At 38.3% G+C, this 27373-nt stretch overlaps 3 protein-coding genes across 6 annotated transcripts; 2 read left to right on the forward strand and 1 right to left on the reverse strand.

Annotated features, from left to right (window-relative positions):
* Positions 1-678: 678 nt before the first annotated feature.
* LOC146691115 (histamine N-methyltransferase-like) lies at positions 679-9715 on the forward strand. 4 transcript variants are annotated; one of them, XM_085434401.1, is made up of 8 exons: positions 679-761; positions 1966-2069; positions 3286-3432; positions 5384-5436; positions 6296-6403; positions 7849-7979; positions 8145-8238; positions 9204-9715. In XM_085434401.1, the coding sequence occupies exons 3-8, from the start codon at positions 3296-3298 to the stop codon at positions 9563-9565; spliced, it is 885 nt and encodes a 294-aa protein (XP_085290527.1). In that variant the 5' UTR covers positions 679-761; positions 1966-2069; positions 3286-3295; the 3' UTR covers positions 9566-9715. The 4 variants fall into 4 exon arrangements, with proteins under 4 accessions (XP_085290527.1, XP_085290528.1, XP_085290529.1 ...); XM_085434403.1 differs by lacking the exon at positions 679-761 and adding an exon at positions 797-1693; XM_085434402.1 differs by lacking the exon at positions 1966-2069.
* Positions 9716-10822: 1107 nt separating this feature from the next.
* On the forward strand, positions 10823-25594 carry LOC146691116 (histamine N-methyltransferase-like). Its single transcript, XM_085434405.1, has 8 exons — positions 10823-11019; positions 11113-11255; positions 12617-12669; positions 13987-14094; positions 19100-19230; positions 19633-19726; positions 20232-20632; positions 24983-25594. The coding sequence occupies exons 2-7, from the start codon at positions 11122-11124 to the stop codon at positions 20582-20584; spliced, it is 873 nt and encodes a 290-aa protein (XP_085290531.1). The 5' UTR covers positions 10823-11019; positions 11113-11121; the 3' UTR covers positions 20585-20632; positions 24983-25594.
* Positions 15470-18533, reverse strand: LOC146691117 (uncharacterized). The gene has a single exon (XM_085434406.1). The coding sequence runs from the start codon at positions 18355-18357 to the stop codon at positions 17662-17664; it is 696 nt and encodes a 231-aa protein (XP_085290532.1). The 5' UTR covers positions 18358-18533; the 3' UTR covers positions 15470-17661.
* Positions 25595-27373: the final 1779 nt, after the last annotated feature.

Genomic DNA, 27373 nt, shown 5'->3' on the forward strand with positions numbered 1-27373 from the left:
GCCTAGATAGTGCGATTGCAGACATTTGTTTTTCATTGCATAACATGCTGATGCCCCCCCCCCCCCCCCCCCCCAAAAAAAACCCCACAAAAAAACAAATGTGAGTCCTTGCAATGAAATGAATATTGTTCTAGTTGTATGTCTGACCACCGGACCTATATTTATTAGCTATAGACCACTAAGACCAGCAGCCCTCCCCTCCTCCCCTGTACGCTCTTTTAAAGCACATCAAAAGGGATCTGTGGCATAACAACAGTCTAATTTGAGTTCTAGTCCTGATTCCGGTGTATGGCAATTCTTAATCACAAACAAGACTTGACATTTACTTAATTCCCTTTCCTTCAAATTAAATAATATATCCTCATTTTCATGCTAAACGGAACCCCCTTTAAAGAGACTTTTACATCATGTCCTACATAACAACTCAGACAAAACTTACTAAAATATTTGTTTAAAAAAACACAATTATTGACACGGAAGTGCATGGTTATACAACTGTCATGAAATTAGAATAAATGTAAAATTTCTCTTGTGGTTTAAAAAAAAAAGCATTTTAGTGTCCAAGTTTCATACCAAACACATTAAACACTATTTTTTCTTGAATGTAAAATAACGACACGGTATTTCTTTTATAACGTAATCTGACAAACAGCACTGTCGCCCTGTGTCCTTTGCACTTCGCTCTGCATAAAGCCAAGCGGAGACGCTGGTGGGAGGGTTTATTCCAGCCGGGCAGACATCCGGACATCAGTTCTGCACATGTAAGTGAAAACTGCCGTGTTTTAGCTCAATCTTCCTGCTGTTTAACAAATCATAAACAAATATGGCAAAGCTGGCTCTGCGACACATGTTCAGCGAGCAACAGCTGGCTTTCAATTGTTTTAGCAGCTGCCTACGCGTCGATGGACGCAGCAGACTCCCGTGTTTGTGTGGCGTAGTTGTGTTTCCGCCGCTAAGACGCCGACAGCCAAAAGCCGCCGATGATGTACCCGTCCTCACTTCTCTTGCACTTTCTTATGGTGTGCATTTTGTCTATTTCCACGACACAGTTACTCACTTCCCACTGTGACTTCGTAAGTGAGGGCTCACTTGACCGCAGTGCTGCTGATCAGACTGTCCTTCTAACATCACCCGTTTACGTGGTTTAATTTGAAACCGATGGCCAAGCGTTATATTGTGAACGTTGTTTTAATTCACCCATGAAAAGGAAGGTTTCCTGGTTATTCCTGGAACTTAGTAATATGCTTTGGAAACTTGTCATTGGCAACAGGTGCACGTTTGAACATGCCTCAGGTGACGCAGAGGTAATCCCAGCCCACATTTATCTGGATTTGCGGATCAGTCATTGAATATTTGGTCCTTTAGAAGAGCAAGAAGTCACTGAAGAAATACTGACTTTTCATCTGAAACGTGGCTGTGGTCGAGAGTCAAATCTGAATGTTAATTTAATGTTGGATCAGCATTAAGATATCAGTGAAGCCAAACAGCGTGTCGACACTGGAATAGGACTGATTCATAGGGGTTTTTGTAGTTGACCAGTGAGGCTGAAAAGTCAACAATTTATAGTTGGTCGAAATTAAAGATGGTTTCACCTCTGCCACATTATTATGTTGAAAAGTCAGCGATTAATGTTGCTGATCCTGTGGTAGACAACATTTGAGAACCCCAGAGATGTCTCCTGTAAGTGCATCAGGTAAGCATTCAGTTATTTGTCTAATGTTTGTGTAAAATGTATTTTTTTACCAGTTATGTGTTATGTTCATTGTTACTGTGACAAAGATTTGTGACTGTCACAGTGACCAGATACTGAAGTCAGCCTGTTACTGTACCTGGTAGAATAATGCTAGCTAGGGTGAATTAGGAGAAAGTTAAGCCCAAATCAGAACAAAGTGTGTTCCTTTCATATTTTTATCATATTTTTATTCATTTTTTATAAATATTTTGCTTTGGTGTTTTCTTTTCCAGATGGTCTAACTCATCAGTTGGTCAATGTGGCAGTGTGAAGTCTGCTTTACCCAGGCAGTTCACAGCTACGGTCAAGACGGTGTGAAGGGAGTCTGGATGAAAATGTAGGAGTAAATTGACAAACAAAATTTTAAACCAACCCTGATGATAATAAAGTAAATAAACTGCTTTAACTGATGTGAAGTTGTCTGTTATTTGCATGTTAGAGCCTAATGTTAAATTGTACAGTTAAATATATTTATCCTTTATCTATAGCCAAGATAAATGTTATAATTGTGCTAATATTTTGAAGTATTCTTTGTAGTGTGCTGTATTAAATATTAGCTGAAATACCACTATGGTCCTGTGGACCTTTGGTAGTGATGTTACTGCTGTTCTAATATTGATCAGTGGTGCAAAAGGGAGTAGGACTCAACAGCAGTGTTCAACATTGATTCAGTTACATGTAAGTTGACAACAGACTGTTGTTAAAACATGATTTCGGCTATTGTTGGCTGTCTGTTTCAATACTTGTGTTGTTTCAGGGTTGATTAAAGACCCTTGACCAGTTATTGATCAAACAGTGTAGGTAGACTGGATTAACTATTGCTATGTTAGCTGAGCTCAGTGTAAATGTCAGCATCTGCTGCATTTAAGAAAGTAGATAAATGGACATATGAAAGTGATTTATGATTTCAAATGTTATTGCTAAACCTAAGTACTAGAAACATGTCATGGTCTGGTATTTTTAGGACGGTCTCTCAAAAAATGTATAAATTAGAAAATTCACATTTATAGTAGGTGGCTTGTCATATATTTAGGTTTTTCTTTTCTTTGTCTTAGTTCCTGGATTGGTCATTGGTTTCAGATTTACATAAGTGTCTGATCACAAGCCAATAGTGGGCACCCAACATCAAACAGCTCTCACTGCTGGAAAGTGGGATGTGTTGGGAAAATAAAAGAAACATATCCGTCGGAGAGCAGTGGCTCAGAATCTGTGCTCTCACTTTTAAGCCATTTCTCTAAATACACAGGCTGCTCTGTAATGACTGCTAAGATCTGGTAGTCATGGATGCATGCTCAGCTTTAGTATTCCTATAGATAAGTACAATGGGAGCTGAAGTGAAGAATAAATACAGGAAAGCTTTTGGAGATGTTGACTTAGGTGAAGTTCAATGTAAGAAAACTTATTTTTCAGGGATAAAAAGCAAAAATGATCCAGATGTGTCATTGTTAACAGTGTTTGAGTAACACGTCGTGGCAGGTCATTGTTTTTATATGACAGCAAGCATGTTAATGCTCACTTGAAATAATACTTTTTTTTTTTTTCTTTTTTGGCAGATTGTGAGCCATGGCATCTTCCCTCAAGAGTTTGGTTAATGATGATGACCGATACCAGAAATCCTTCCAGCTTTTTTTGGAGCGCTCGTCTGAACACCAGTGTATGCGGGACTTCATCCACAATAAACTGCCAGATATACTGGCCAGGTAATCTACCACACACAGCTTTGAGCAACTCTGCACGACCATACCATTCAACATGGCATGCATTATACTACAGCTGAATCTGAGAATCAAAGCAGTATTTAAAGCTAAGCAATCATTTACTGTCAAAACTCTGAAACTTTGGTGCAAGCCTTAAAAACCTGATACAGTAAGGTTTAACTGTATTAAACATATGATTTAAAAATGAAGCTGATAAACTAGAGTACCATAAGTCAGGAGGCGTTAATAACCTTTAACCTCAGCTCCTTTTAATATGGTAATTTGAGATGTAGATTGGGTAAAATAATTGAATAAAAAGTTAACTCATGTCTGGTGTTGTGGTGGTTAGCATCATCTCCTGACAGCAAGAAAGTCCTGGGTTCAAATCCACCAGCTGGTTGTGTAGATTGTGTATATTCTTCCTGTATCCTCATGGGTGCTCTCTGGGTGATCTGGATTTAGTCCAAAACTGCAATCCCAAATTGGATAAGTGAAAGAAAATGGACTGATAGATGGAAAACCCTTAAGAACAGCCAATTAACTTTGACACTTGATATGTCTGTATAGGTTCTCAGTCATCTAGGTCATGGTAGACTTCATCTAAGCCACGGTAGTCTGGACTTCTTTAAGTTTCTTTTGAAGAAAATTGCTTTCTTTCCAAGCTCCTTAGACTAGATGCATGGTAGTGTCAGGGTTAAAAGTAAGTGGGAATTGGGTGGCAACCATTTATTGTAATCTTATTAGATGTGAGTCAATTGAAAAAAATACAATCAGGCATTATAAAGTATATATTTTGTTGTGTGTCGTTTCTTATTTTACTTAACTATGCAAAGTCTATGAAGTCATTTTGAAACCTTTCAAATATCATTAAGAATAAGCCACAACATTAAAACCAAACTACAATATTGTTGAAGTATCCCGTGTGTCAAAGACTCATCTCTACACACATCTCTGTGCATGGATCTCTATGATTGCCCTATGAGCATTTACAATTAATTAGCAATTACAGCTAATCTGTGGAGCCTTCTTGGACTGGATTCTTCTGTTGCACCTTATGGATTATGCAAATAGGGAGTTTGAAGGCCGGGCAACCACTTTAGGGTGTCTGTCATGTTCTGTATGGCATTCCTGACCAGTTGAGCAATGTTTAGATCAGTGATATAGGTTTAAAAAACATACACATAAATGCCTGGACCCTAGATAATTACAGTTTAACGAGATGATCAATATTATTCATTTCACCCGTGGTTAGTTTTAATGTTGGGCCACTTGTGATGATAAGCATCAGCCACTCATACCTTCAGACTGATTTGGAATATGTCGAGAGGTGACAAAATACAGTGTGAAAAGGAAGATCTGGAGCACACAGACCATTTAGTGACTAAGCTGTGTCAATCAGTCAACATGTGCTCTGCTTAATACTGCTGAAAGCAGTCAGAATTGCTGAGTGATTAGGACTGCACTACAGCCCAAAGCGGAATATGTAAGTACCGTTTCACTCACAGAATCAAATAACTGCCTACACAAGTGTACATGCTAGATTAACCAGCCAAACAATATGTGATTGTAAAAGACAATGACTGATTGCTGTGGAAATTCCATCTCTTCCTGTGTTATTTTCTGTTGATGTAGGAGGCAATTGACATGCAGCAGAAAAACAGACCCTCTCCTCTTCTGTGCAGGTCTAAAAAGCAGATCAGAGAGGAATCTGGAAAGATGTGACTCATGAGTAAATTAAAAAGGTGTTATTAAAAATCATACAGTGAGTGACAGAACATGCCACAGCAATAATCAAAGCCTGGGTATCTGTAGTTTCTTCAGTCGCTACTTCAGAACATCTCACATGCCCAAGTGTCAGGGAGAACTGACAGTTACAAGCCCAAAAATGTGACCCACATGTCACAGGTTGGAGGATGTGAACCTTTCTGAAGTGTTTTATCTGCTCTCTCCTCAGCATTGGAGATGGAAAGTCACATCTGAATGTCATTGGAGTTGGAAGTGGAGCTGGTAAGAAAATTCTGTTACCACTGGTCTAAATGTGACGCGTTAAAAAGCAGCGCGACCTGCGCAGCATCGAAAGTGACAAGACATTGCGTAAGCCATCTGTTACTGCTGTTGCTGCAGTTTTTTTCATTTATGGTTGCAACAGGAAAAAAACAACAAAACTTTGCCCTTATTATCACTGCCAGCAGTTTGTAGACATCTGTCCAGTTTGTGAGATTAATCTTCAACCCAGGCCAGATAGCATGACCTCGCTGTTCTATAACTTTACTGCACATTGTTTTCAGTGCCCGTGATACAGCAAGGTTAATATTTTTCCTGAGCAAACCCAGTACATGCCCCCAGAGAGCTGTTACCCTTTGGTTATGTCTCCGCCAATCCTTTTAATTTACTGAGCTGTCATGTCAGAATCATATTGGAGCATTACGGATTCTCTTTTCGGCTGCAAAATACATTAGAATGACTGGAAACTCCCCTGAAAGATATTATTCAATCTAAAAGATTTAACATGTGTCCACATGAGCTCCTTTGTACATGGCAACCTGTCACTTTCAGTTAGAATTAGAGCCAAATCCCTGGTTACGTGATACTGAAACGGTATCGCTGTGATAACTATCTCTCATGGTGTTGAATTACATTTTTTTTCACTTCTGTAATTACTGCAACAGAAAATGTATGATTTTCTGCAAAACTGAAACATGCTGTTAGATGCTTCCTGCACCATTTCAACTGATGTTGATCTGTTTGGCTAAAAGTGGAAATTTTATTTTCAATTATTTTTAGCAGTTCGGGAACTGTGGGAAAGTGGGTCAAATTTGTGTTTGCGACTTTGTCTTCCAAATAAAAAGTGTGCCTGTGCCTTTAGGTGAGATTGACCTAGAGATGCTCTCTGAGCTCCATAAGAAGCACCCAGGGGTGACGGTGGATAACGAGGTGGTGGAGCCTAGCCGCCAGCAGCTATATAACTACAAAGGTACAGTCTTTACAGGCACACACTTCTCTCACACAACACAAAATGAATCATTGTATTCTCAGCTGTCCAAAATGGGGGTTCAGTATTTATTTACAAGCAAAACAGGATATTATTATATTTTTATTGGTGAAAAACAGCATCTTAAGAATTCACCGGTTCATATATTAGCAGGAAGTAGTCATTTAACCACCAGTGGCGTTGTAGAGTTTAGCCTTAATGTCTGTAAGAATGGACCCGACTAAAGCATCTGTGAGTAAAACACTGAATCGTTACGAGTTTCAAGTCTGCTGCTGTCTGACCAGGATCCTTGCATACATTAAAGCTACAACCAATTATTCACCCAAAACTCCTATAGACACGATATCTGATTAAAAATAATGCATAAAGCAGGGACTCCCCCGTTCCTCATTGTTGATTTTTGTTGCTGGTTCTTTCCATTGTTCAACTTACAATCTAATGAGAGACACCTTTGCTGTTTAAAAATGTTTTAAAGCATGTTGAAATCTTTTGTTATTTGTGGAACTGATCATAATTGTCCCCTTAGATTTGCAGTTCAAAGAAAACAAAAGGTGTTTAAGTTTCCCCAAGATAGCAGACACATGCTGCGTTTTTACAAATGATGCAACATGAAGTGTAAGCCTCTACAAGAAGGGATGGGTGAGCTTATCATCTTATAGACTGGATGGTCTAATTTGCCGAATGATCTGCTTTGCAGAGGATTTCCAGACTTTCTTATTGACTATGAATTTGGTGAAAGTGTGATTGGTAATTGGTTTTGAAACAATTAGGACTATTCTCCTGGAGGTGTACTTCATGGCCTTTACCCCTCAGATGACTGGGTGTGTAAGAAATAGCAATATGATATGTAAGAAAAAAACCTCTTTGAATGATTGAAAGGTTCATTCTAAGGGGATTGTAATGTCGACATAGAGAAATAAAGTAAAATGTATGACATTTAAACTTTGCTCCGAGACATATTGATAGAGTAAATGAACCTCCTATTTTCTGTTGGAGAAGCAGCATTCCACCCACAAAAGACCTACCAGCCTACGACTGCAGATGCAATTAGCTCATGTAAATGAATCCATGAACTTACGATAAGTTGAATACCTGTCATGCTGGAAGTCAGTGGTGGATGCACGAACAGCAAAGAGTTTCAAACACACTGTAACATTTTAATTTCAATGCGTTGTGATCATTCTCAAAGGTCTCTGTGTGGTTGTGCCAAGTGGTCTCCATTGTTTTTAATGAAGTGTGATGCAAAACAAGTGCGTTGTTTTTAGAGGGGGGGTGCAAATTACAGAAATGCTCTCATCATTGTGACAAGTGTCAGCTCCGTTGTGGCCTGAAAAAAAAAAATCAGCCACTCTAAGCTGTAAAATTTCATGCCAGCTTTATTTCGGTGTTAACTTGTAATAAATAACTAAGTAATTATCTGTCTGCAGTTTTAGTGTCACAGAAACCAGATTTAGATTACATCAAGTTCAACTGGAACACGATGACTGCCTCTGAGTTTGAGGAGCACTGGAAAGCCGAAAAGGCCACCAAGAAGGTGGACTTCATTCACATGATACAGGTCGGTGTCGATGAGCATACCCTGTGTTTTTTACACAGCTGGGTTACATTCATTTCTGGCAAATGGCAGCAGTAAATCCAATTAGAACAACTGCCTGGCACAGCGTTATAATTAGGCATTCTGTGAATGCAGTTAGTAGCTCATTATCTGTGGTGAAATCGACAGATGCTATACTACGTGAAGGATCCTGAAGCAACTGTCAGATTCTTCCAGGGTCTTCTTGGTAAAAATGGGAAGCTTCTCATAATTCTAGTGTCTGGTAAGTGGATATTTTCTTTCTCTCATGTGGGCGATTTAATTATGGTGCAAATAGCTAACGAACATACTGCTTATACATGCAATACATTTGGAGATGAAAGGTTTAAAACAGCATCTTACAGAAACAACCAAACCTTTTCCAGCATTCAGTTGATATATAGTACACGCACATAACTTCAGAATATAGAGCAGCAGTTATACTGCTGTTTTAACTTATTTATTTTCACTTAATTCAGTAAAAATTTTCAAATTTATTGCTGCGAAAACCAAGAGTGGCCAAAACTCAATTTACTAAGACACCTGCTCTCAGACATCTCATGCTGCCATGCTGCCCAAAACCAGTCTCAACCCAAATGAGATTCTTCACAGCCAGTCCTTCATTTAAAAAAAAAATAAAAAAGCCTTGATATTAGTCTGACCTTTTTCCCCATGTCAGCACTAATGAGTCCATAAATATTGCAGACAACAAAAGAGACAGTTTGCTAGCACACACCGATCTCCTCGACATCTTCAGTGTATGCTGAGGTTCGTGTCATCTGCTTTGCTCCTGGTATGTGAATCCGTGAATGTGTAGATGCATAAAAATGCAACTTTTAACTTCAAGACAAAAACCTTAAACAGGGAAAATAAACAAGGCTCTGAGTGTAATCCTGAAGGAGCTAAAGCTTTTTCTTATTTCTTACTTCCCTCTGAGTCTTTCCTCTGAATTTATTAAATACCTGAGCTGCGATGTAGCAACGTGATCCATGTAAGCATCTCCATGGTGAAAAAATTGCTCTGATGCATATGAGGATGAATTCTCCCCGCATTGTACCACCAGCAAGTCATTATTCATTTATACTTATTCAGTCAAGTATGATTCAGTTTCTGGCCAATTCTAGACAGAAATTAGGATGGTGACCGTGCTAAACACCTGCTTGTCAAATTGTCATTGTTGTAATATAGCCTCTTTTTCATCTGTTCCAGGCAAGAGTGGTTGGGGGAAGCTGTGGCGGACCTACAGAGCACAGCTGTGTCAACCCGACATAAGTCAGTGTGTGACCACTGGAGACATCAAAAGCTTCCTGGACTCCAAGGGAGTGCGTTACCAGAGCTATGAGCTGCCATCTCAGATGGATATCACTGAGTGTTTCACTGAAGGGGATGAGAAGGGAGAGCTGCTTCTTGATTTTCTCACTGAGGTGCTGGATTTCAGTAACACAGCTTCACCTGAGCTCAGAGCTGGTGTCCTGGAGATGCTTCGGCACCCAGACTGTAGTGTAGAGTCCAACGGTAAAGTTATCTTCAACAACAACCTTGAAGCAATATCACTAGACCAGCTCTCCTAAACATGTACTGTCAGTATAGTAAATGTAGGTGGATCACATTGTTTGATTTATTTTGCACTTGATGTATATAATAAGCTGGGTAGAGGATATCTACACACCTGCTTCCATTTATATATTTTGTCTACTTACTAATAAAATAATGACTCCATAGACTGCTGTTGTTAGAGCATTTCTTAACAGTTCTGTAAAATCAAAGGTTATGCTTGTATATAAGTGAATTGGTTATAACTACTGTTTGTTATGAGTCTCACAAATAAGTCGTAAACTGCTTCGGACATTAGCTTTAGATTTCACCGTCGTATCATTTTTAATGAGCTGTATTTGGCAGGCTTCGGTGCTCCACTGCCAACCCCATTATGTTGTTTTCATTGGAACATGTATTAATCAAAATCTAAAAGTAAACAGAACATTAAGCAGTTCAGTTTTCCATAAAGGCTGATCTATTTTAGATAAGCTGAAAGGTTGTAAGCTGTTTGTTATACAGAAAAACTTGAAGATGATATTTATTTTAATGTGAGAAGTAGATGAATTAAAGTCGCTGCTTATACTGGACGTGTATAAAGCTGAAGTAAGTTACTTATACAACTGATTCTAAGATGAAGCTGTCACAATAGCATTTTGAAATTAAGATGGTTTATACATTAAAAATAAATTGTTTTCCTAGATGAGTAGATTCATCGTAATCATGGCGTTGTGACTGATTTGGGGATTGTTTACAATAACTGTTACAACCTTTTGCAGCTTAAATATATTTATGCTCCAGAATGTCTTTTCAGCTCAACAGCTTGTGCTGTTAATATTTATAAAATGGTAAAGATGATGTATGCTGTGGCAGCAGATGTTCTGCAGACACTACGATATAGCTGAACTTTTGGCACCATCTTGAGGACAACTTTACTTACTGATCTGCAAACACAACCATGTAACCATGACATGTAATGTATGAAATCATCTAAAGCAGTGTCTGTGAAGGTTCTCAGTCATCCAGGTCACCGTAGTCTAAAGAGCTTAGAAAGAAAAGCATCTGGACTTCTTTAAGTTGCTTCAAGATGCTGCAACCCTCATTCAAGAAGCTTCTTCAGTTCTAAATCTAGGACCAGAATCTTAGACCATCTAAAGTGGTGCATGCTTTGCATATGTTTGGTTAGTGTTAAGGGCAGGTGAGGCCAATTGAACAGGTTGAGGAAAGCCCACTATTTCTGTTCTACAGAGAAAATGTTGAAGCCCAGCCCATTTGTGGAAGAGAAGAGAAACACCACAACTTAAAAGAAGGGGGAGAGCAGTTGGGTCTCTGCCCTCATTCGCCACAACCAGTCCAACAGTTCAGGACGCCCACTATTTGTGCTTTAGAGAGACTACTTTGAAGCCAGCCCACTTTGTGGGAGGGAATGTAAAGTGTGCAACTCAAAAGAAGGGGAAGAACTCGATTTCCACAGAGGCTACAGCTATTTAAGGTATTTTTTTTTTATTCTTATGATGTAACTATATAATTAAAGTGTGGTGAGCAACTTGATTATGTTGTTGTTTTTGATTTCTGTGCATTGCAGGAATCAGTCATGGCTGCAGAAGCACAGCACACTTGTTATGAGGGTGACAATGTCCACATTTTCCAGTTCTATCTGGAACACTCAGGAGAGCACAAGGCCATTGTGCAGTGTGTTAACAATCTCCTAGCAAGAGAATTTAAAAGGTACAGCAGGAAATGAAATGCTTGAAGTAATAACCCATATTCCAAGCTAAGAGTAGGGGACAGACTGCTCATGCAGCACTACAGTAATGACTGTACTCAAGGGTTGGAATGGGAAAACTTTGACGTAAGTTGCATCTGTGTCCTCCACTTGTCAACAGTAGATGCTTTATACCGCCTGAAGTTCCACCACAGTATGGTCTCTGCTAGTTTATGGAAAGTCGTTTGAGCATTTATCCATTTAGTTAGCCAGGCTTAAATTGTTGCCTTCCTTATGTTACGTGCTGTTTTAGGGAATGGGGTAATTTAGCCCACCAGGGTCTGTGCAGATAACTTCAAAATGTCTTTTTAAAGGCAGAAGAAATTGCCTACAATTTCATGCAAGCTGCAGTGCACGCACACAATCTGAATTTTCATTCAAAAACTCAATTTCTTTCAGATTGTCCCTACTACGTCAAAACAACCCATTTGGTGCTAAATTGGATCAGCCTGATGGATGATGCTATGCTGTGATTGGTTATTACATTTTTATCCATATTTGTCACACAGCTATTTAAAACAGACGGGAAGACTAGAAGAAGGGTTTCTTGTCTCTTTCACTGCCGCACAGCCCTCTTATAAAAAGTTTCTTTTCACCATGATCTCCTGAATATCCACAATTTGTCTATTGAAATAATGTTAACTTGTGCTCAGCAAGACTGGTCATTTTTTTAATAAACCCCCTGAAAGAATTCAACAGTACACTTGCAGTTTATCCTTTACACTTGTCTTTATTCACTTGATAGCACAAACATCTACTGTTTACTTAACTAAATGTACCTCACCAACTTATTTATTAAATGAAAAATGCTTTGAGATATTCTGTAGTCTGATAGTTTGCAATAGATTAAATTCCATATTGTAAGTAGAGGTGAAATGCTTAATAACAAAAGATGTATGGCTTTCAGCTTTTACATTTTCATATTTTCCTTTTAGATTTTGTGATCGTTTAGAGGTTTGGGCTGATCGTTTTGAAAAGCAGCTGTCATAATGCTCTTGCTTTGAGCTCTGTAATTAGTTTTTTCACAAAAGAAAACATCCATGCTTTCAAACAGTCACTTCTTAGATGCTCTTTTTAGACCACCATTCAGGAGTGAAGCTGTTTTAAAAATTAAGCAAGCAGCTGAGCTGTGTACAACCCACTGAGCTGCCAACCCATCTATTCAATGATCCAGCCTAGCACCAGCCATAATAAATTAGACAGCTATAACACAGAGGCTCCATAGTGCAATTTTGTAAGATCGTAATTTTCCAGCATACATCTTGTGACACACATACTGTACACTTTCTTTAACGGTTTATTAACGTTCTTATTTTTGATGCAGGATTGGAGAGGGTAAAAGCAGCCTGAGCGTTCTTGGTGTTGGAAGTGGTGGAGGTATGTGATCAAATATAACAATAAGTGTAATATTAATTGTAGTAGCATTACTGACCATTGTATATGTGTGCTGTGGTAGTTCTGGCTTATTTTGTCATGTGGCAGTGTGAAGTGGGCAGGAACACTGCCCAAAATGCAGGCTCACAAACAGGACTGAACTCAAAACTCTTTAAGCTTTATTACTGGAAATACAGAGGACATGAAACCAAACTGGGGAAAACTAGGAAACTAACAAACAGCCAGAGTATGAGGGAGATGCAGACATAAATGCACACAAGGGGAAATGAGGGAACAGAACACAGGTGGGAACACAGCTGAAAGTAATCTAACTAATGAGACAAGGAAGCAAAACTGAACATAACGCACACAGCACAGGAGGCTAACAAAGGAATTATGAGAAACACACACTGAGACACAGACTGACTAAACGCAGGCAACAGGGGGAGCGAGAGAACTTAACATGCATAACCAGACATGATGGACTACACAAGGAGGCACAAATAACTTACACAGGAGACGTTGGAGAAGACACAGAAGCAAGACTGAGAGACTGGCCATGAGAGGGATCTAAATGATTAAACAAGGGCTAGGAACTAGAACTTAACAAAACTCAGAGGCACTCTAAACTGAATATCAGCATCTTAATATTCTGCAAAAACAAAATAACAAACTCAAAAACGGGTCAAAGACTCAAGACCATCACATATTTACTTGTTTTAAACCAGTGGTTCTCTGTGGCAGTCCCCACAGATTAAAGTGGAGCAGCTGAACGAACAGGGTTTTTTGAAGAAAAGAGTTTTCTGATGTTGTCATGCTGACCTTTATTTCACTAAAATGTAATCCTGGATACTTTTTTTTTTTTTTTGGTTTCTGAAGTGAGACATGCCAGAAAAAGTTTGAGAATCGCTGTTAAAAAGCTCCAATTAAACTGATTACCATGCCCTTCAAAGGCGTGCAACAAAGAGAATTCATAATAACAGTGTCTGTGGGGGCATTAATACATTAAAGTCACTGTCAAAGCTATTGCAGATTGCACTTGGCTCCACATATGATCAATATAGGTCATAGATCACTGCGGTTATTGCACAATGACATCAAACAACAAACTGTTAATGATTCTGTTGATCAGAATGATAAGAAGTATTACACACATCTGCGTTATATATATTTTTGACTTTTCTAAATAAATTTCAGGGTTTTTTTAAAGTGTTCTATACTATATGTTTTGGAGCATTTTCATTTTAAAGCGTTATGTGGAGCCACAGGTGTTCAAAATCTTCTTACTTCCTGATTTTTTTTTTTTTTTTTTTTCCCCAGGTGAGGTGGATGCTCAGATCCTCACACTGCTGCAGTCTGTATTCCCTGCTGTTCCTATTACTGCTGACATTGTGGAGGGCAGCTCTGAACTCTCAGACAACTTCAAAGGTATTAACCATTCACATTCACACCACATGTTGAAATATTTTTACTCTATTTTCAGATGGGTTTCCTCTTCAGGCTCTTCTTTACCTTTCTGAAAAGCCGATGTATTAGTGCCAGTAGTGAAAGTACTAACATTATCAGCTGACATTTAGAGCTTTCTCAAAATGCCAAAAGAAGTAGTTACTTTGTGTGTTGTTAAAATTCATCATGCACTCATTTGTGTTGCAGTACCTGAAAATACTTATTAATTCCTACCCCTGCTCAACATCTTATTGATCCCACATAATTCACCTAATTCCCATCATCACATACTCCACACGATACACGAGGAGAACCTATATAAACTTGGCTACCGTGATTGATATAATTTGGATATAATTTGATATTTTTATACATACAATGGGTGATCATCTTTATCGGTATCATATTCTTCCAAAATCAGTTTTCGAAGTATTTTCATGAACTTACTAATTCCTGAGCATTGCTGTAGATCTATAGTAAAACTATTCCACAGTTTTACCCCATAAATAGTGACACAAAAGGTTTTAACCGTGCTTTAAAGAATCCTTAGATTCAATTTCCCCCTCAATTCATAGTCTCCTTCTCTGTCATAGAACATCCTCTGTATATTTCCTGGTAACATATTGTATCTGGCCTTGTACATAATTTTTGCAGTTTTATATTTTATAAGATCCATAAACTTCAGTATTTTTAATTTCAAAAACATGATGTTAGTATGGTCTCTAAATCCTGCTTTATTAATCATCCTGATTGCTTTTTTTTTAATTTTACATATTGGTTGAAGTGCAGTTTTATATGTGTTTCCCCAAATTTCCACACAGTATTCCAAATATGGCAATATAAGTGAACAATAAAGTACCCGGAGTGATTTGGAAGGCAAAAAATATTTAACTTTACTTAGTACGGAGATGCTTCTTGACAGTTTGGCTTGTATATGCTTTATGTGAGGTTTCCAGCAGATTTTGTTATCTATTATCACACCCAGAAATTTTGTATCCGAAACTTGCTCTATTTCAACATTGTTTACTAATAATTTTGCTCCTGCATCTTTTTTACAATTTCCGAATAACATAAATGTAGTTTTTTCCAAATTTAATGATAGCTTATTTCTATCAAACCATGTTTTCAGTTTAATCATTTCTTGTGTGACAATTTCCAAAAGCTGCTGTAAGTTCTCTCCAGCACAAAAAATATTTGTATCATCTGCAAATAGAATAAACTGTAGTATATCTGATGTTCTGCATATATCATTGATATAGAGGATAAACAGCTTTGGTCCCAATACTGACCCCTGCGGAACTCCACAAACAATGTCCATACACTCTGATTGATATTCCCCAATTTTCACAAATTGCTGCCTGTCTCTCAAATAACTCTTTACCCATTCTAACACCACTCCTCTAATGCCGTAGTACTCCAGTTTATCAAGTAATATGTCATGATTAATTGTGTCAAAAGCTTTTTTTAGGTCAATGAATACACTAACTATACATTGTCTTTTATCTATATTGTTGGTGATATTTTCGATCAGTTCCATTAATGCCAATGATGTTGATCTATTTGATCTGAAACCATACTGACTATCCGTTATTATTTTGTGTTTATCTATAAATTTGTCAAGTCTATTACTAAAGACTTTTTCCAGTATTTTTGAAAATTGAGAAAGTAGAGAGACAGGCCTATAATTTGTGAATTGGTGTCTGTCACCATTTTTAAACAGTGGTGTTACTTTAGCTGTTTTCATTTGTTTTGGGAATGTACCAGTTTGTAAGGACAAATTGCAAATGTGTGTTAAGGGTTTGGAAATGCCCTCTATCACTCTCTTAACGATTTCCATATCAATGTCGTCAGAGTCTGTAGAGTTTTTTGTTTGTGATTTCCCAACAATATCAATGATTTCCATTTCTTCCACCACCGTTAAGAACATTGAATGAGGATTGCGGTCAATGAGTCTAGTTTCTTTCTCTACAGAATCTGTTATATCAGGAATTGTTTCAGCCAAGTCTGGCCCAACACTTACAAAGAATTTATTGAACTCATTTACCACATCTCTCATATTAGTAATATTTCTATCATTATTTGCGAAATACGAAGGATAGTCTGCCTGCCCCGAGCCCTTTTTGATGATGGTATTTAATGTTTTCCAGATCCCTTTAATATTATTTTTATTCATAATCAGTAATTTTTCATAGTATTCCTTTTTACATGACCTTAAAATACTCGTTAATTTATTTTTATATTTCTTGTATTTATTTTCAGCTTCTGTGCTTCTGTTCATTATAAATTCTCTGTATAAGGTATTTTTCTTCTTACATGCATTTTGCAATCCTTTTGTAATCCATGGGCACTCTGCATATTTTTGTTTTTTACTATATTTCTTTACTGGGCAATGACTATTATATAACAGTTTAAATTTTCCTAAAAAAATCTCATAAGCTTTATCAATATTTTTTTCCTTATACAGCATCTCCCATTCTTGCTTGAGTAAATCACTTTTGAATGCGTTTATTGACTCTTCTGTTCTCACTCGTTTGTATTTTATTGTGTTTTGCTGTTTAACCTTCCTGTAATTGCTGTTATACACTATAAAAACAGGTAGATGATCACTGATGTCATTAATTAGGAGACCACTTATGGTTCTATTTTCTATTTCATTAGTAAATATATTGTCTATTAGGGTTGCCGACTGTGCTGTAATCCTGCTGGGCTTAGTGATCACTGGAAAAAGTCCCAAGCTATACATTGTATTAATAAATTCCTCTGTCGCTCTCTGCTTGTTTGGATTTAGTAGATCTATGTTAAAATCCCCACAAATGAACATGACTTTTTGATTTGTCCTAATGAATGTTTTATCTACCCACTCCTTAAAAATTTCAATATTAGAACCTGGTGTTCTATATATACAGCTTACAATGACATTTTTCTCTTTTCCCATACTAATTTCTATTGTTACACACTCTAATATATTATCTACCGCCACCGTCATTTTTTCTACCATCTTGTATTTTAAATTTTTATCCACAAACAAGGCCACACCACCGCCATTCTTATTCTTTCTATTTGTAAGATTTAATTCATATCCATCTATTACAAAGTCCTCTCCTTTCTGTTTATTAATCCATGTTTCAGATACTGCAATCACACTGAATGGATGTGTAAATTTGCTTAAATATTCCCTTATTTTGTGAAAATTTGCATATAAACTTCTACTATTAAAGTGGATTATAGATATTTTGCCGTCGACCTTGACAGTTTTGTTGAATTGTTCTTCAGTATGATAGTAGCAGGTATTTTTGATGTTAAAAAAGTTCAGTTCTGGATCAATGTCCTGCTCTGTGAAGTGTGTTTTGTATTCCGTGTTTACTGGTGAATTTATCTCCTGATTAGCAATCCTTTGTGGTAGCAATGTATAATTCCCAGATAATGAATTAATTGATTGTTTCATCCTTGAATACGTTACGCTTTAGCTTCCGTTGTTGTCTTCTATTACCTGCTTTGATGACTGTAGATTGTTTGTCCCGCTCCTTGCCTTTGTAGTCAAGTGACCTGTTAATATTTTTCCAGATCCTGGATGCATTTGATGACCAGCACCTTGGCTTCCTCCGGTGTACCGTTGAGCTTTATAAATATTTTACAGTTTGCAGTCCAGGTGTTCTGAATTTTACCCAGTTTCTTTAGGTATCGTGCTTTCTTCGCTATGTCAGCATTGGATTTGGTTAGATGGTCATTCATGTAGACGTTCGATCCTTTTAGTTTCCTCCCCTGCTTCAGCAGTGCATTCTTGTGTTTCCTGTTTACAAATCTTATGATGATAGCTGGTTTATCACTAGCATTTCTCCTGGGCAAGGGGTGGCATGCCTCGATGTTATTACAGTCCAGGTCGATCCCTTTCGACTGCAAGAAACCAGCTACTTGTTGCTCCGCAGAGCTCCCATCCAGATCTCCTTGCTCCTCTTTACTGCCAGCAGTCACAGCCCGAGCATATGACCGGGGTTTTATGTACAGCCCTGTGATGATCACGTCGTTCATTCTGGTATATTGCTCCAGGTCCGCGACCCTGCTCTCCAGATAGACGATCCGTTTCTCCTTCTCTGCATTCTGGTTACGTAGCGACCTTATTTCCTCGACTAAGTCTAGGATATATTTCTGTTGTAGCTTGATAGCTGATGTTTCCTCAGTTAGAAAGTCCAATGACTTTTTGATGTCCTCAATTTCATCGGCGTTCGGTGTTCTCTTAGGCCCCATTGAGCTTGTTGTCTTGCTCGCTCCGTTCACCGTCTTGTCACTGTTGATTTACTTGTTGGTGCCTTGCTAGAGGATCCTGGGCCCAGTGGCTGCTGGAGGATCCTGGGCCTGGTGGAGCAGTAGGATCCTGGGCCTAGTGGCTGCTGGAAGAGCCTGGGCCTGGTGGCTGCTGGAGGATCCTGGGCCTGGTGGCTGCTGGAAGAGCCTGGGCCTGGTGGAGCAGTAGGATCCTGGGCCTGGTGGCTGCTGGAAGAGCCTGGGCCTGGTGGCTGCTGGAGGATCCTGGGCCTGGTGGCTGCTGGAAGAGCCTGGGCCTGGTGGCTGCTGGAAGAGCCTAGGCCTGGTGGCTGCTGCAGGAGGATCCTGGGCCTGGTGGCTGCTGCAGGAGCCTGTGCCTGGTGGCTGCTGGAAGAGCCTGGGCCTGGTGGCTGCTCTGTTGTTATGCATAGGAACAAACCCCAAACTACTGATACGTCTGCTGATGTTACTTTCATGTGAATGCATCAGCTGTTTTTTGGTTCTTTGTTTTGTGGTCTTCTCATGTACACCAACGAAGAAGACTACAATCGCATCTCCCCATATTTATTTTTACTTTTCTTTATATGTTCTTAAAGTAGTTCATTCTCTTAAATGATGTCTGCCAGCGTTTTATCTCAGTGTAATCAGTGTTTTGATGTATCGCATATACATAAGCATAGATCTCAATGTTATTGATGGCTATTTGGTTTTGTTCATCTTAAAGCTTTGGTAGCAAAGACTGCCAGTCTTCAGAAGATCCCATTTGGCTGGAACATCATGAGCAGCGAGGACTATGTAAAGCAAGTGAAAACGAAGGGCGAGATGAAGAAATTTGATTTCATACACATGATTCAGGTATTACGAGTTTTCCTTCTGCAGATTCATGGCAAAAGAATAGCGGGAATTCTAGAATTTGCTTTGTCACTCTATGGTGTCTTGTCTTCTCGCCTAAGGTGGGATTGTGGTGAGCTAAAATCTACTGCAAACTATAAAGTATAAGTATTGTAAAGTGTAATATCCTTGTCTGACTCTGTTAACAATGAGATATATTTGGGTCCTCACTAAATCCTGTACTGCTGCTTGAATTCAGTGGGGACCGCAGTGGGAGTAGAGTGTATTCTGACAGATAAATGTGTAATTAGTGTGATAAATTGTCAAGCAACCTCTGACGAAATGTCCTAGCAGATTTATTGTAAATGATAACACTTAATTCATTCAAGCTTTAGAAAGTTCTCCCCATAATGTTCCCCCGTACAGATGATCTATTATGTGGAAAACCTTTGTGAAACTATCAGCTTTTACCACAGCCTTCTAAAAGCTAACGGCAGACTTATGATCATCGTCGAAGCAGGTAAGCCGAACTTGATTTTAATTATCCTTAATTAATTAGTCCGCAGTATAACAGTTTAAAGGTGTCAAATTCAGATTGTGTGAATGTAAATAAAGTATACTATACATTTTTGAGAACATATTTGTTTTATGCTCCTGTTTTTACCAGAGATGAGCCTTGTTTCAAACATATTTTTCTCTTTGCGCTGGAACAATGGTGCCCTCTTGGGGTTATATTTTGTATATAAAATCCATATCTGAGCATTTTTGTTTTGTATTTAATGCATTTGAAGGGGAAACTTAAAAACAGCTACTTTAGGTTTAAATTTAAGTTGAATTAAAGTTTATATTCCATTAATAATATTGAGTTATTATATTTATAATGAAGTTCTGTTAGGTTTGCACATAGCTGGCCTTCAAGGAGCTACTTTTTACTTTTATATTTTGAGTAAATCCTCTTGACTACTTTTGTTTGAAGTATTTTTTTATTCAGAAATGTATGTGATTTTCAATATCACACTATCCAGCCAACAGTGGATGGAACACCTTGTGGAAGACTTACAGCAAGGAGCTGTGTGTAGGTGTCATTAAAGAGTACCGTTCATCAGCAGAGGTCATTGCCTGTCTGAAGAGCCTGGGTCTGAAATACGATGAGCATTCAGCTCCCAACGCCTTCGACATTACCGAGTGCTTCAATCCAGGCAGCTGCCATGGAGAACGCCTGCTGAGTTTCATGACAGGAAGCGACAAATTCCACGAGTCCTTCACCCCAGAGATCAGAGCGGGCATGTTAGATCTTCTAAGGAGAAAGTGCAGCGCAGAGAAGGATGGCAAAGTGTTGTTCAACAGCGATCTGAGCTGCATTCTTGTTCATGCTTAAATATATGCTGTGGAGAAGTGTCCATCTATTCCGCTGGATCTTTATTCTGTAAGTTTGTCAGAAAGAATGAATAAAATCAATATAGTTCAGTTTATCTCGAGTGAGTAAAAGTTGTGGCTGTACAAGAAGACACATACGTTTAGCTACTAAGTCGCTTTGATCAAACGTTGGCCTTTTTCGAATCTGTAAGCAAGTTTAGTATCGGTATGACCTTTTAAGATAAAGTCTCTATAATCTATATCTTTACAGTTAGAACAGCTCTAATGTGTGGAAAATGTCAGCTCTTGTGATAGAGCCACAGAAAATAATCACCCGGCTTTACAAAGTTTTCCAGTTATTGCTCTATATTTACAATTTTTTTTTTTCAGCCATCAAGGTTGTTTTGTTCTCAGTTGAATCTTAAACCTAAAGAAACATTGGATGCCAGTGTTGTTTCACATATGCAGCATCTGTAGCCTAATTAGGCAGCTATTCCGTAATATTTTTTTTTAAATCAGTGTTAATATGACATTATGGTTTGCAGCAGATTTAACCTTTTTCATTTTTATCTTACAGTATAAAAAAATAACAAAGCACTTTATTTATTAGCAAAATGAAGACAACTTTTGGTATAGTCTTAGTTGACACAATGTATTTTCAAATGGGATTAAAAAAATTCCAAAAGATACTAAATACAAAAAAAGAATATTTATTTTATAACATTAATTATCACTGATAGATCATACATATTGAGTTGTGCTGAGCTGGCAGGTCTTTGCTGAACTCTGATTAAGAATGTGACTAGCTGATCAATATTTATCATTGTGCACAATCTGATATCCATGAGGTGTCACATGATTAGCTAGTTCAAACATGAGTTCAAAGAGGGTATCTTTTTTTATTATTTAAATAAACTGCTGTTCACAATAAAGCCTGCAGATGGTGCTGCAACTCTCAAAATGCAGGTGAACCTGCATTATGCTATGTTGTACTAACTCCACTTGGTGGCATGCTATCCCTACATTCAGTAAGGCCATGACAGCAAACGGTGGAAACTTTTATTAGCCATATCAGTGTGCTTAATATTAAGCATTTAATTCCCGAGCTACCAGTGGTTATTTGACTGTTACATTTTCAGCCCCCACTCGCCCAGTTATTTCATTTCTACACTGGCGTTATGCCATCTGCTGTGGCCACATACGCACAAAATCCAGTGGAACGGCTGAGGTCTTGTCTCAAGCTATCTGGCAAATGTATTCTGGCTGTTCATTTACCTCATTAGCTTTAATAGATCAGTAATTGAAATTCATCAGAAATTCTTGTCAGTGCACTCCCCCCTGATGTCAATGGGCTTTCAGCACCTGCTCAGGCTCCATTACTGGGGGTCCTCGCTGGGCCCTCTCATACCACAGAGTGACAGAGCATTAGTCACAGAGATAATCAACCTCAATACACTGCTTGCCACTAATGTTCTTCAAGAACTATTTACTTCATGTGGCAGTTGGTGTCTTATCAGGGTAGAAGTTCTCCACTAGATAAATGTGATGAAATTTTTATAGATCACCTTGTTGTTCAGGTGATTGATTATACTCAGAAGTGCCGAACAGCTGGGTATTGTCATATTATTAGCTGGATATTGTTTTTATTTACTTCCTGCCACCTGCTTATTAGCTGATGCCATAATGACAAGCCACGTCTTTGAAGGGTGCGTGATGCAGATTTCTATTTGCTTATGAAACTCACGGGCTTTTTATTATGCAGACGATGCAGAGAAAGCTGTGGGTTCCATAACTACTTTCTTCCCATATTGGCCATGCAGCACGCTGGTCAGATGTCAGATGCTGCAGTAAAATTTTAACATGATTGAGGAAGCCTCTAGGTGAAAGTCTTTCTCAGAAAAGTGATCTCTCCGGTATGGCCATCTGGCGGGCAATCAGAGCTGAACTTCTAAGTTGTGTCTTCAATCTTTAGGGGCAATGAGGAAACAGGCCATGTGTTCAAAGTGTGACTACTGGTATGCCTTAAATTATGTGCTGTACCCACTAGTAGGGCTGTTTTTAAAATTATTTTCTTGGCTCAGCAAACGTCTTTGGCACGTGTTGTTAGGCAGAGAATATGCTTCATTCACAGCTGCTTTAATTCTCCTGTAATTAATGAATTTAATATATCACTGCTAAAAAGTATCACATGTAAAATTTAAAAGCTAAACCAGAGTAAAACAGAAAAACGATTTTAAAAAACAGCATTGTTTTTGCTCACTAGGAGATATCATCGTCACACCTACTGCACCTAACGCGTATAAAGAAATTACCTTGTTATTTTGTTGACCATAACTTCACACCATTTGTTTTCACGTGTAATAGGTGCTGATAAGTGCACATACAGAAGCAGTGTTAACCCATAAATATAGCAACTGTGGAGGTCAAGTAATGTGCATTGTTTTCCATATGCGTACCTTTATTCTGCTGTAAAATGGTTTCCAACAGTCTTGCTGATGCTAGTGTATCCTAGAATACTAAAGCTGGTAGGGATAAACCTAATCCCAGCCACTAAATGCACATTTATGATACCAGTGCTAGCATTTATTTGTAAAGGCAAATAAAAACGAAAGCAGCGATGACATTTTTGGTATTTCTCTAATCTGAATTCACACGGTTTGGCCAAATTGACTCTTCAGATGTCTATCTTCTTTAATAATATAGCCTCTACTCTGGTTTACTCTGTATGGAGAGCCACTGCTGGCCCAGAAGCATCTTCTATCAGCCATTATGTCAGTGTGTAGCCCTCTTTGAGAAAAGAGCAGGACATAAACCGGCCCTAAAATACATCACACACACTTTAATGGGCAGAGGCTGCGGCTGGGCCTTGAAATATAGCTCTGATACCGGTCCTGTAAATGGCCGTCCTCTGCAGCATATTTCATTCTAGAGAATTAGTCCTGTTTAGCAGCCGTTGTTATATAGCAGCTGTCCTCCATAGGTCTGAGTACAGCAGAATATGGCTATTTGATTGATGATTCCCGGGACTTTTCTTAGTTTGGAATTTTATCTAACGTCAATTAGCAGTCGATAGAAAACAAGGTGGAAATTCCTGCTGAAAAATTTCTCTTCTCTTCAAGTCGGTGCAAATTCTGCTGCGCAGAAGTGATCTTATAGAATCAAAAGCTTAAATCAATCCAAGGCGATTAACTACAAATCAGAAAGGGTGGAATGGGGTGACTCTACTCTAATCAAGTTTACCTTTGTCTGTCTCATTAATCTAGCGATTCAAGGCCTTATAGCCTGATGTACAGGACCGTTCCTGTGGGTGTGAATATGGAGAATTGCCACAGATAAGATATGGCACCATATTTATTCCAGAAGTGCCATTAGTGGGACAGATAAAGCAGGACAAACACGCCACTAATTGACCGCTTCTGTTCATATTTTTGATCAATTACAGATAACACACATTTGATGATTTCATAAATCATACTAGTTTAGACTTTCTTTTTTCTAGCACAGTCGTTTAACTTGTGTCGAGAGGAAAAAAGTTGAAATGAAAAACGGGCCACTTTAGAAGAATTCTATATGTGTCTGACAAACAGTGATAACAATTTTGTGAAACAACTTGATATTTCTCTAAGCCATGCTCTTTTAAGTCAATATTTGCTGGTTTGATGGAAAAAAATAAAAAACAGACACTGTCACTTACTCGCTTTGTCAACTGGGAGAGTTCCTGAGGGCAAGCTCCTCTTTAATTACACTCTGTGACGTTTACCCCCACTAAATGCCCCTCACAAGGTTCAGGGTTTGGGGCTGTGCTTGTCATTGTGTGGGAAGTGGAAGAAGAGTTTTTTTTAAAAAGGAAACCTAATGCAGAATAAGAGATTTTCTCTTGAAGTTGTTGCTCAAATAGGGTTTGTTTGATATACAAGCTGTGCTTTTATTAACTACTAGGTTTCTCTGACATGATTAGAGCAGAACTATTTTTTTATTTATCTTAAAAAAACATTTGCATACTTTTAATGTTCATAATACTATAACTATGGATTGTGCACACTCATATGTTTAACTTTAATATATCCCGGGCTCTATAGCCACACTGGTGATGTGGGTCAGTCTGCCTGAAAGAGCTGCAAGAATTTAATTAGTCTGGGATTCAATGGAAAATAAATAAGTAATGTTTAGAGGTTTAGCGATGCTGTTGCAAAGGATAAGAAAGGAAATCTGCAGGAAACACTGAGAAATCATTGAGTCATGGCTTGGAAAATGCCAAATTAAAGATACTGAATGTTGCCATCCTAACTATCAGTGACTTCAGTGTATCGACAGAGGCCTTTCAACACCTTTATCGTTTGAACCCTGTAGATGATATCAGCTATGTTTTATTACTGTTATTACTGAAGATGATGTCTTTCTCTCTCTCCCTCTTTTGCAGCTGTATTAGTGAAGAGATACAGGACTTGGAGTAAAAACTGATCATGAAACAGAGCAATCCTGCCAGAAGTTAATACCAGTAGCAGGGATATTTGTACTTAATCCCTGTCAAGAGAAAAAGAAAATAAGACCTTACATTTCCCCGCAGATCTGCTATGGCTTTATTATTCCTCATTGCATTAATCAACTTGTATCTCGTCTTTTGCTTTTATTAAATGCCGTTTCTGGCTCACATCCATTCATCGGACCTTAAATATCCTCCATCTCTTGGGTCTGAGCTTGATTGTGCATAGGAAATGAAGTTGGAAACTTTGGAGCTCTATTTAAAGCGGGAGTCCCTGATGCGACCCCTCCCTGCCTTAATAACTTATGAACAGGATCCTCTGGTCCTTATTTGGCCTCATAGTGTTTCTGACAAAATCAGTTATAAAGAAATGTGAAACTGTTGTTTCTTTGTATCCATAAACAGGTGTTTATAGCCCCGGTAAGAACCTGAACACAAAGATGGTCGCTGATCTTGATATATTGTAGTGCAGGTGTTCTGGGGTATATTTGTCATCTGATGTTTGTTTCTTTAAGAGAGGAAATGATTAAATTGTATAGAAAAATGTGATTAGATTTTTTCTGAATTACACATAAGCAGAGAACCAACTGGAGAATATATGCACAAGTTCAGTGTTGTTACAAAAACATGAAGAGATTTAGATTTAAAACATTTCTGACTTTGGTATATTAAACATTCAAACACTTAGCATTAGGGAACAGAGAAAATCATTAACAGATGTCACTTTACTTAAGTGCATTTGCTGCAATAGTACTTTGATATTTTTGTGCCAAATTTGTATCTATTTTTAATTTTTTTTTCACTCAGTCCTTACAAGATTCGATCCTACTTGCAAATCAATAGAGGTATTGATGGGTGTCAGATAAAAACCATTACGGCAACCAGCTCTAATTCTTCAGCTGAATTGATTTCATTTTAAATGATCCATGTACATCCAGTGGAGCACACCACCACTGTGAGTGTGTTTTACCTTGACTTCATGCGAGAGAGACATTATTCATCACCAAGAGAATGTCCCTTCTTCACACCCCAATAAAAAGCAGAGGAATGAAGCTTCTGTGGGTGCTGTCAACCCAACACTGCTTTATAAAGGATGACACAATTATATTTTACCAGCTCACCAAAAATGCTGACAAGCCCTGGTTCAATAAAACACAATTCTGCACCTAGAGAAGCATGCTGGTTTCTGTGCTATGGAGTCATAGCTCATGAACTACAGAATGTCATAACACTGAAATGCTCATCGAAGACATCAAACACATTTATTACAATTAAACCAGAGGAAGTGGGCATGGCAATGTTAGGAACCCAAAGTAATATAGTGTGTACAGATCTAGTTTAAGGGTTTCAGTGTTGCAATGCTCCGGACTCTTTGCATGACGGTCTCTTTTGCTGGGAAAAAGCTGCTCTGCTCATAGACAAACTTGAACCCCACATTTTCTTTCTCAGAAATAAACAGATGACATTTGCCTGTGAGCAAACAGAAGTTAATGCTGCATTACCGTCTATCAGTCAACTTGGAAAACACTTGTCTAAAGTATGATGGAGGATGTGTCGACAACATTAAAAGACGACTGCTTCCTAAACCTGAAATCTTGCAAATTCAAAGACAGCCGGCACGATGCTCCAGACAGCCGACCGTCAACGCCCTGCTGTTTGACGCTTACTAGCGGCAGGATATTGCTGCTTCTTAGCGGACTGCGTGTTTTTTCCTTGGAGAGAGACACATCTGGCTCTGGATAATCTCTCCTTAGTCTTCTCTGTGTAATGCATGCAAAGCTGTGCTCCATGTAATTCCCCAACTGCTCTTTTTTTCTCTTCCTTGACAAGTGTAAAAAGGCCAGTAGTATAAAGTATATCGCATACAGTGTTAGTAACCTGGTCTTACTTTTAGCCATGTTGCTATATATCCACACAGATATATAAGTGCAAGTAAAGACTGGTAAGAAGTTTTATCCATTTGCATGTATCTTTTTGGGGTTTTTTTTTTTCATTCCAATTTCTGTTGCTTAAAAGGAAAAGCCCAATAAAAACAAATTTGCTCAGGAGAGAAGACTACAATACTCAATGACAAAGTGAAGGCGGCTCAAGATGTGGTGGTATTATTATTCTTGACACAAGTAATATATAAACATGCCATAATTATGCTTTGTAACAGGAAATCAGGACAAATTGAAATTGAACATCATGCAATGTTAATGTTAATGAAATGTGCGGTGCGTAGTTGGATGCCTCGAGCCTGGAATATTATACGTACTTGCACCCTCACTTGTTTATTTATTAACAGAGGAATTGTCTGCTTCACTTGCTATCACTGAGGCTTGACAG

Source organism: Copadichromis virginalis, linkage group LG16 (genome assembly GCF_057382275.1).
Source record: "Copadichromis virginalis isolate Kocher_CV1m ecotype Utaka linkage group LG16, C_Virginalis_male_GT1.1, whole genome shotgun sequence".
NCBI lineage: Eukaryota > Metazoa > Chordata > Actinopteri > Cichliformes > Cichlidae > Copadichromis > Copadichromis virginalis.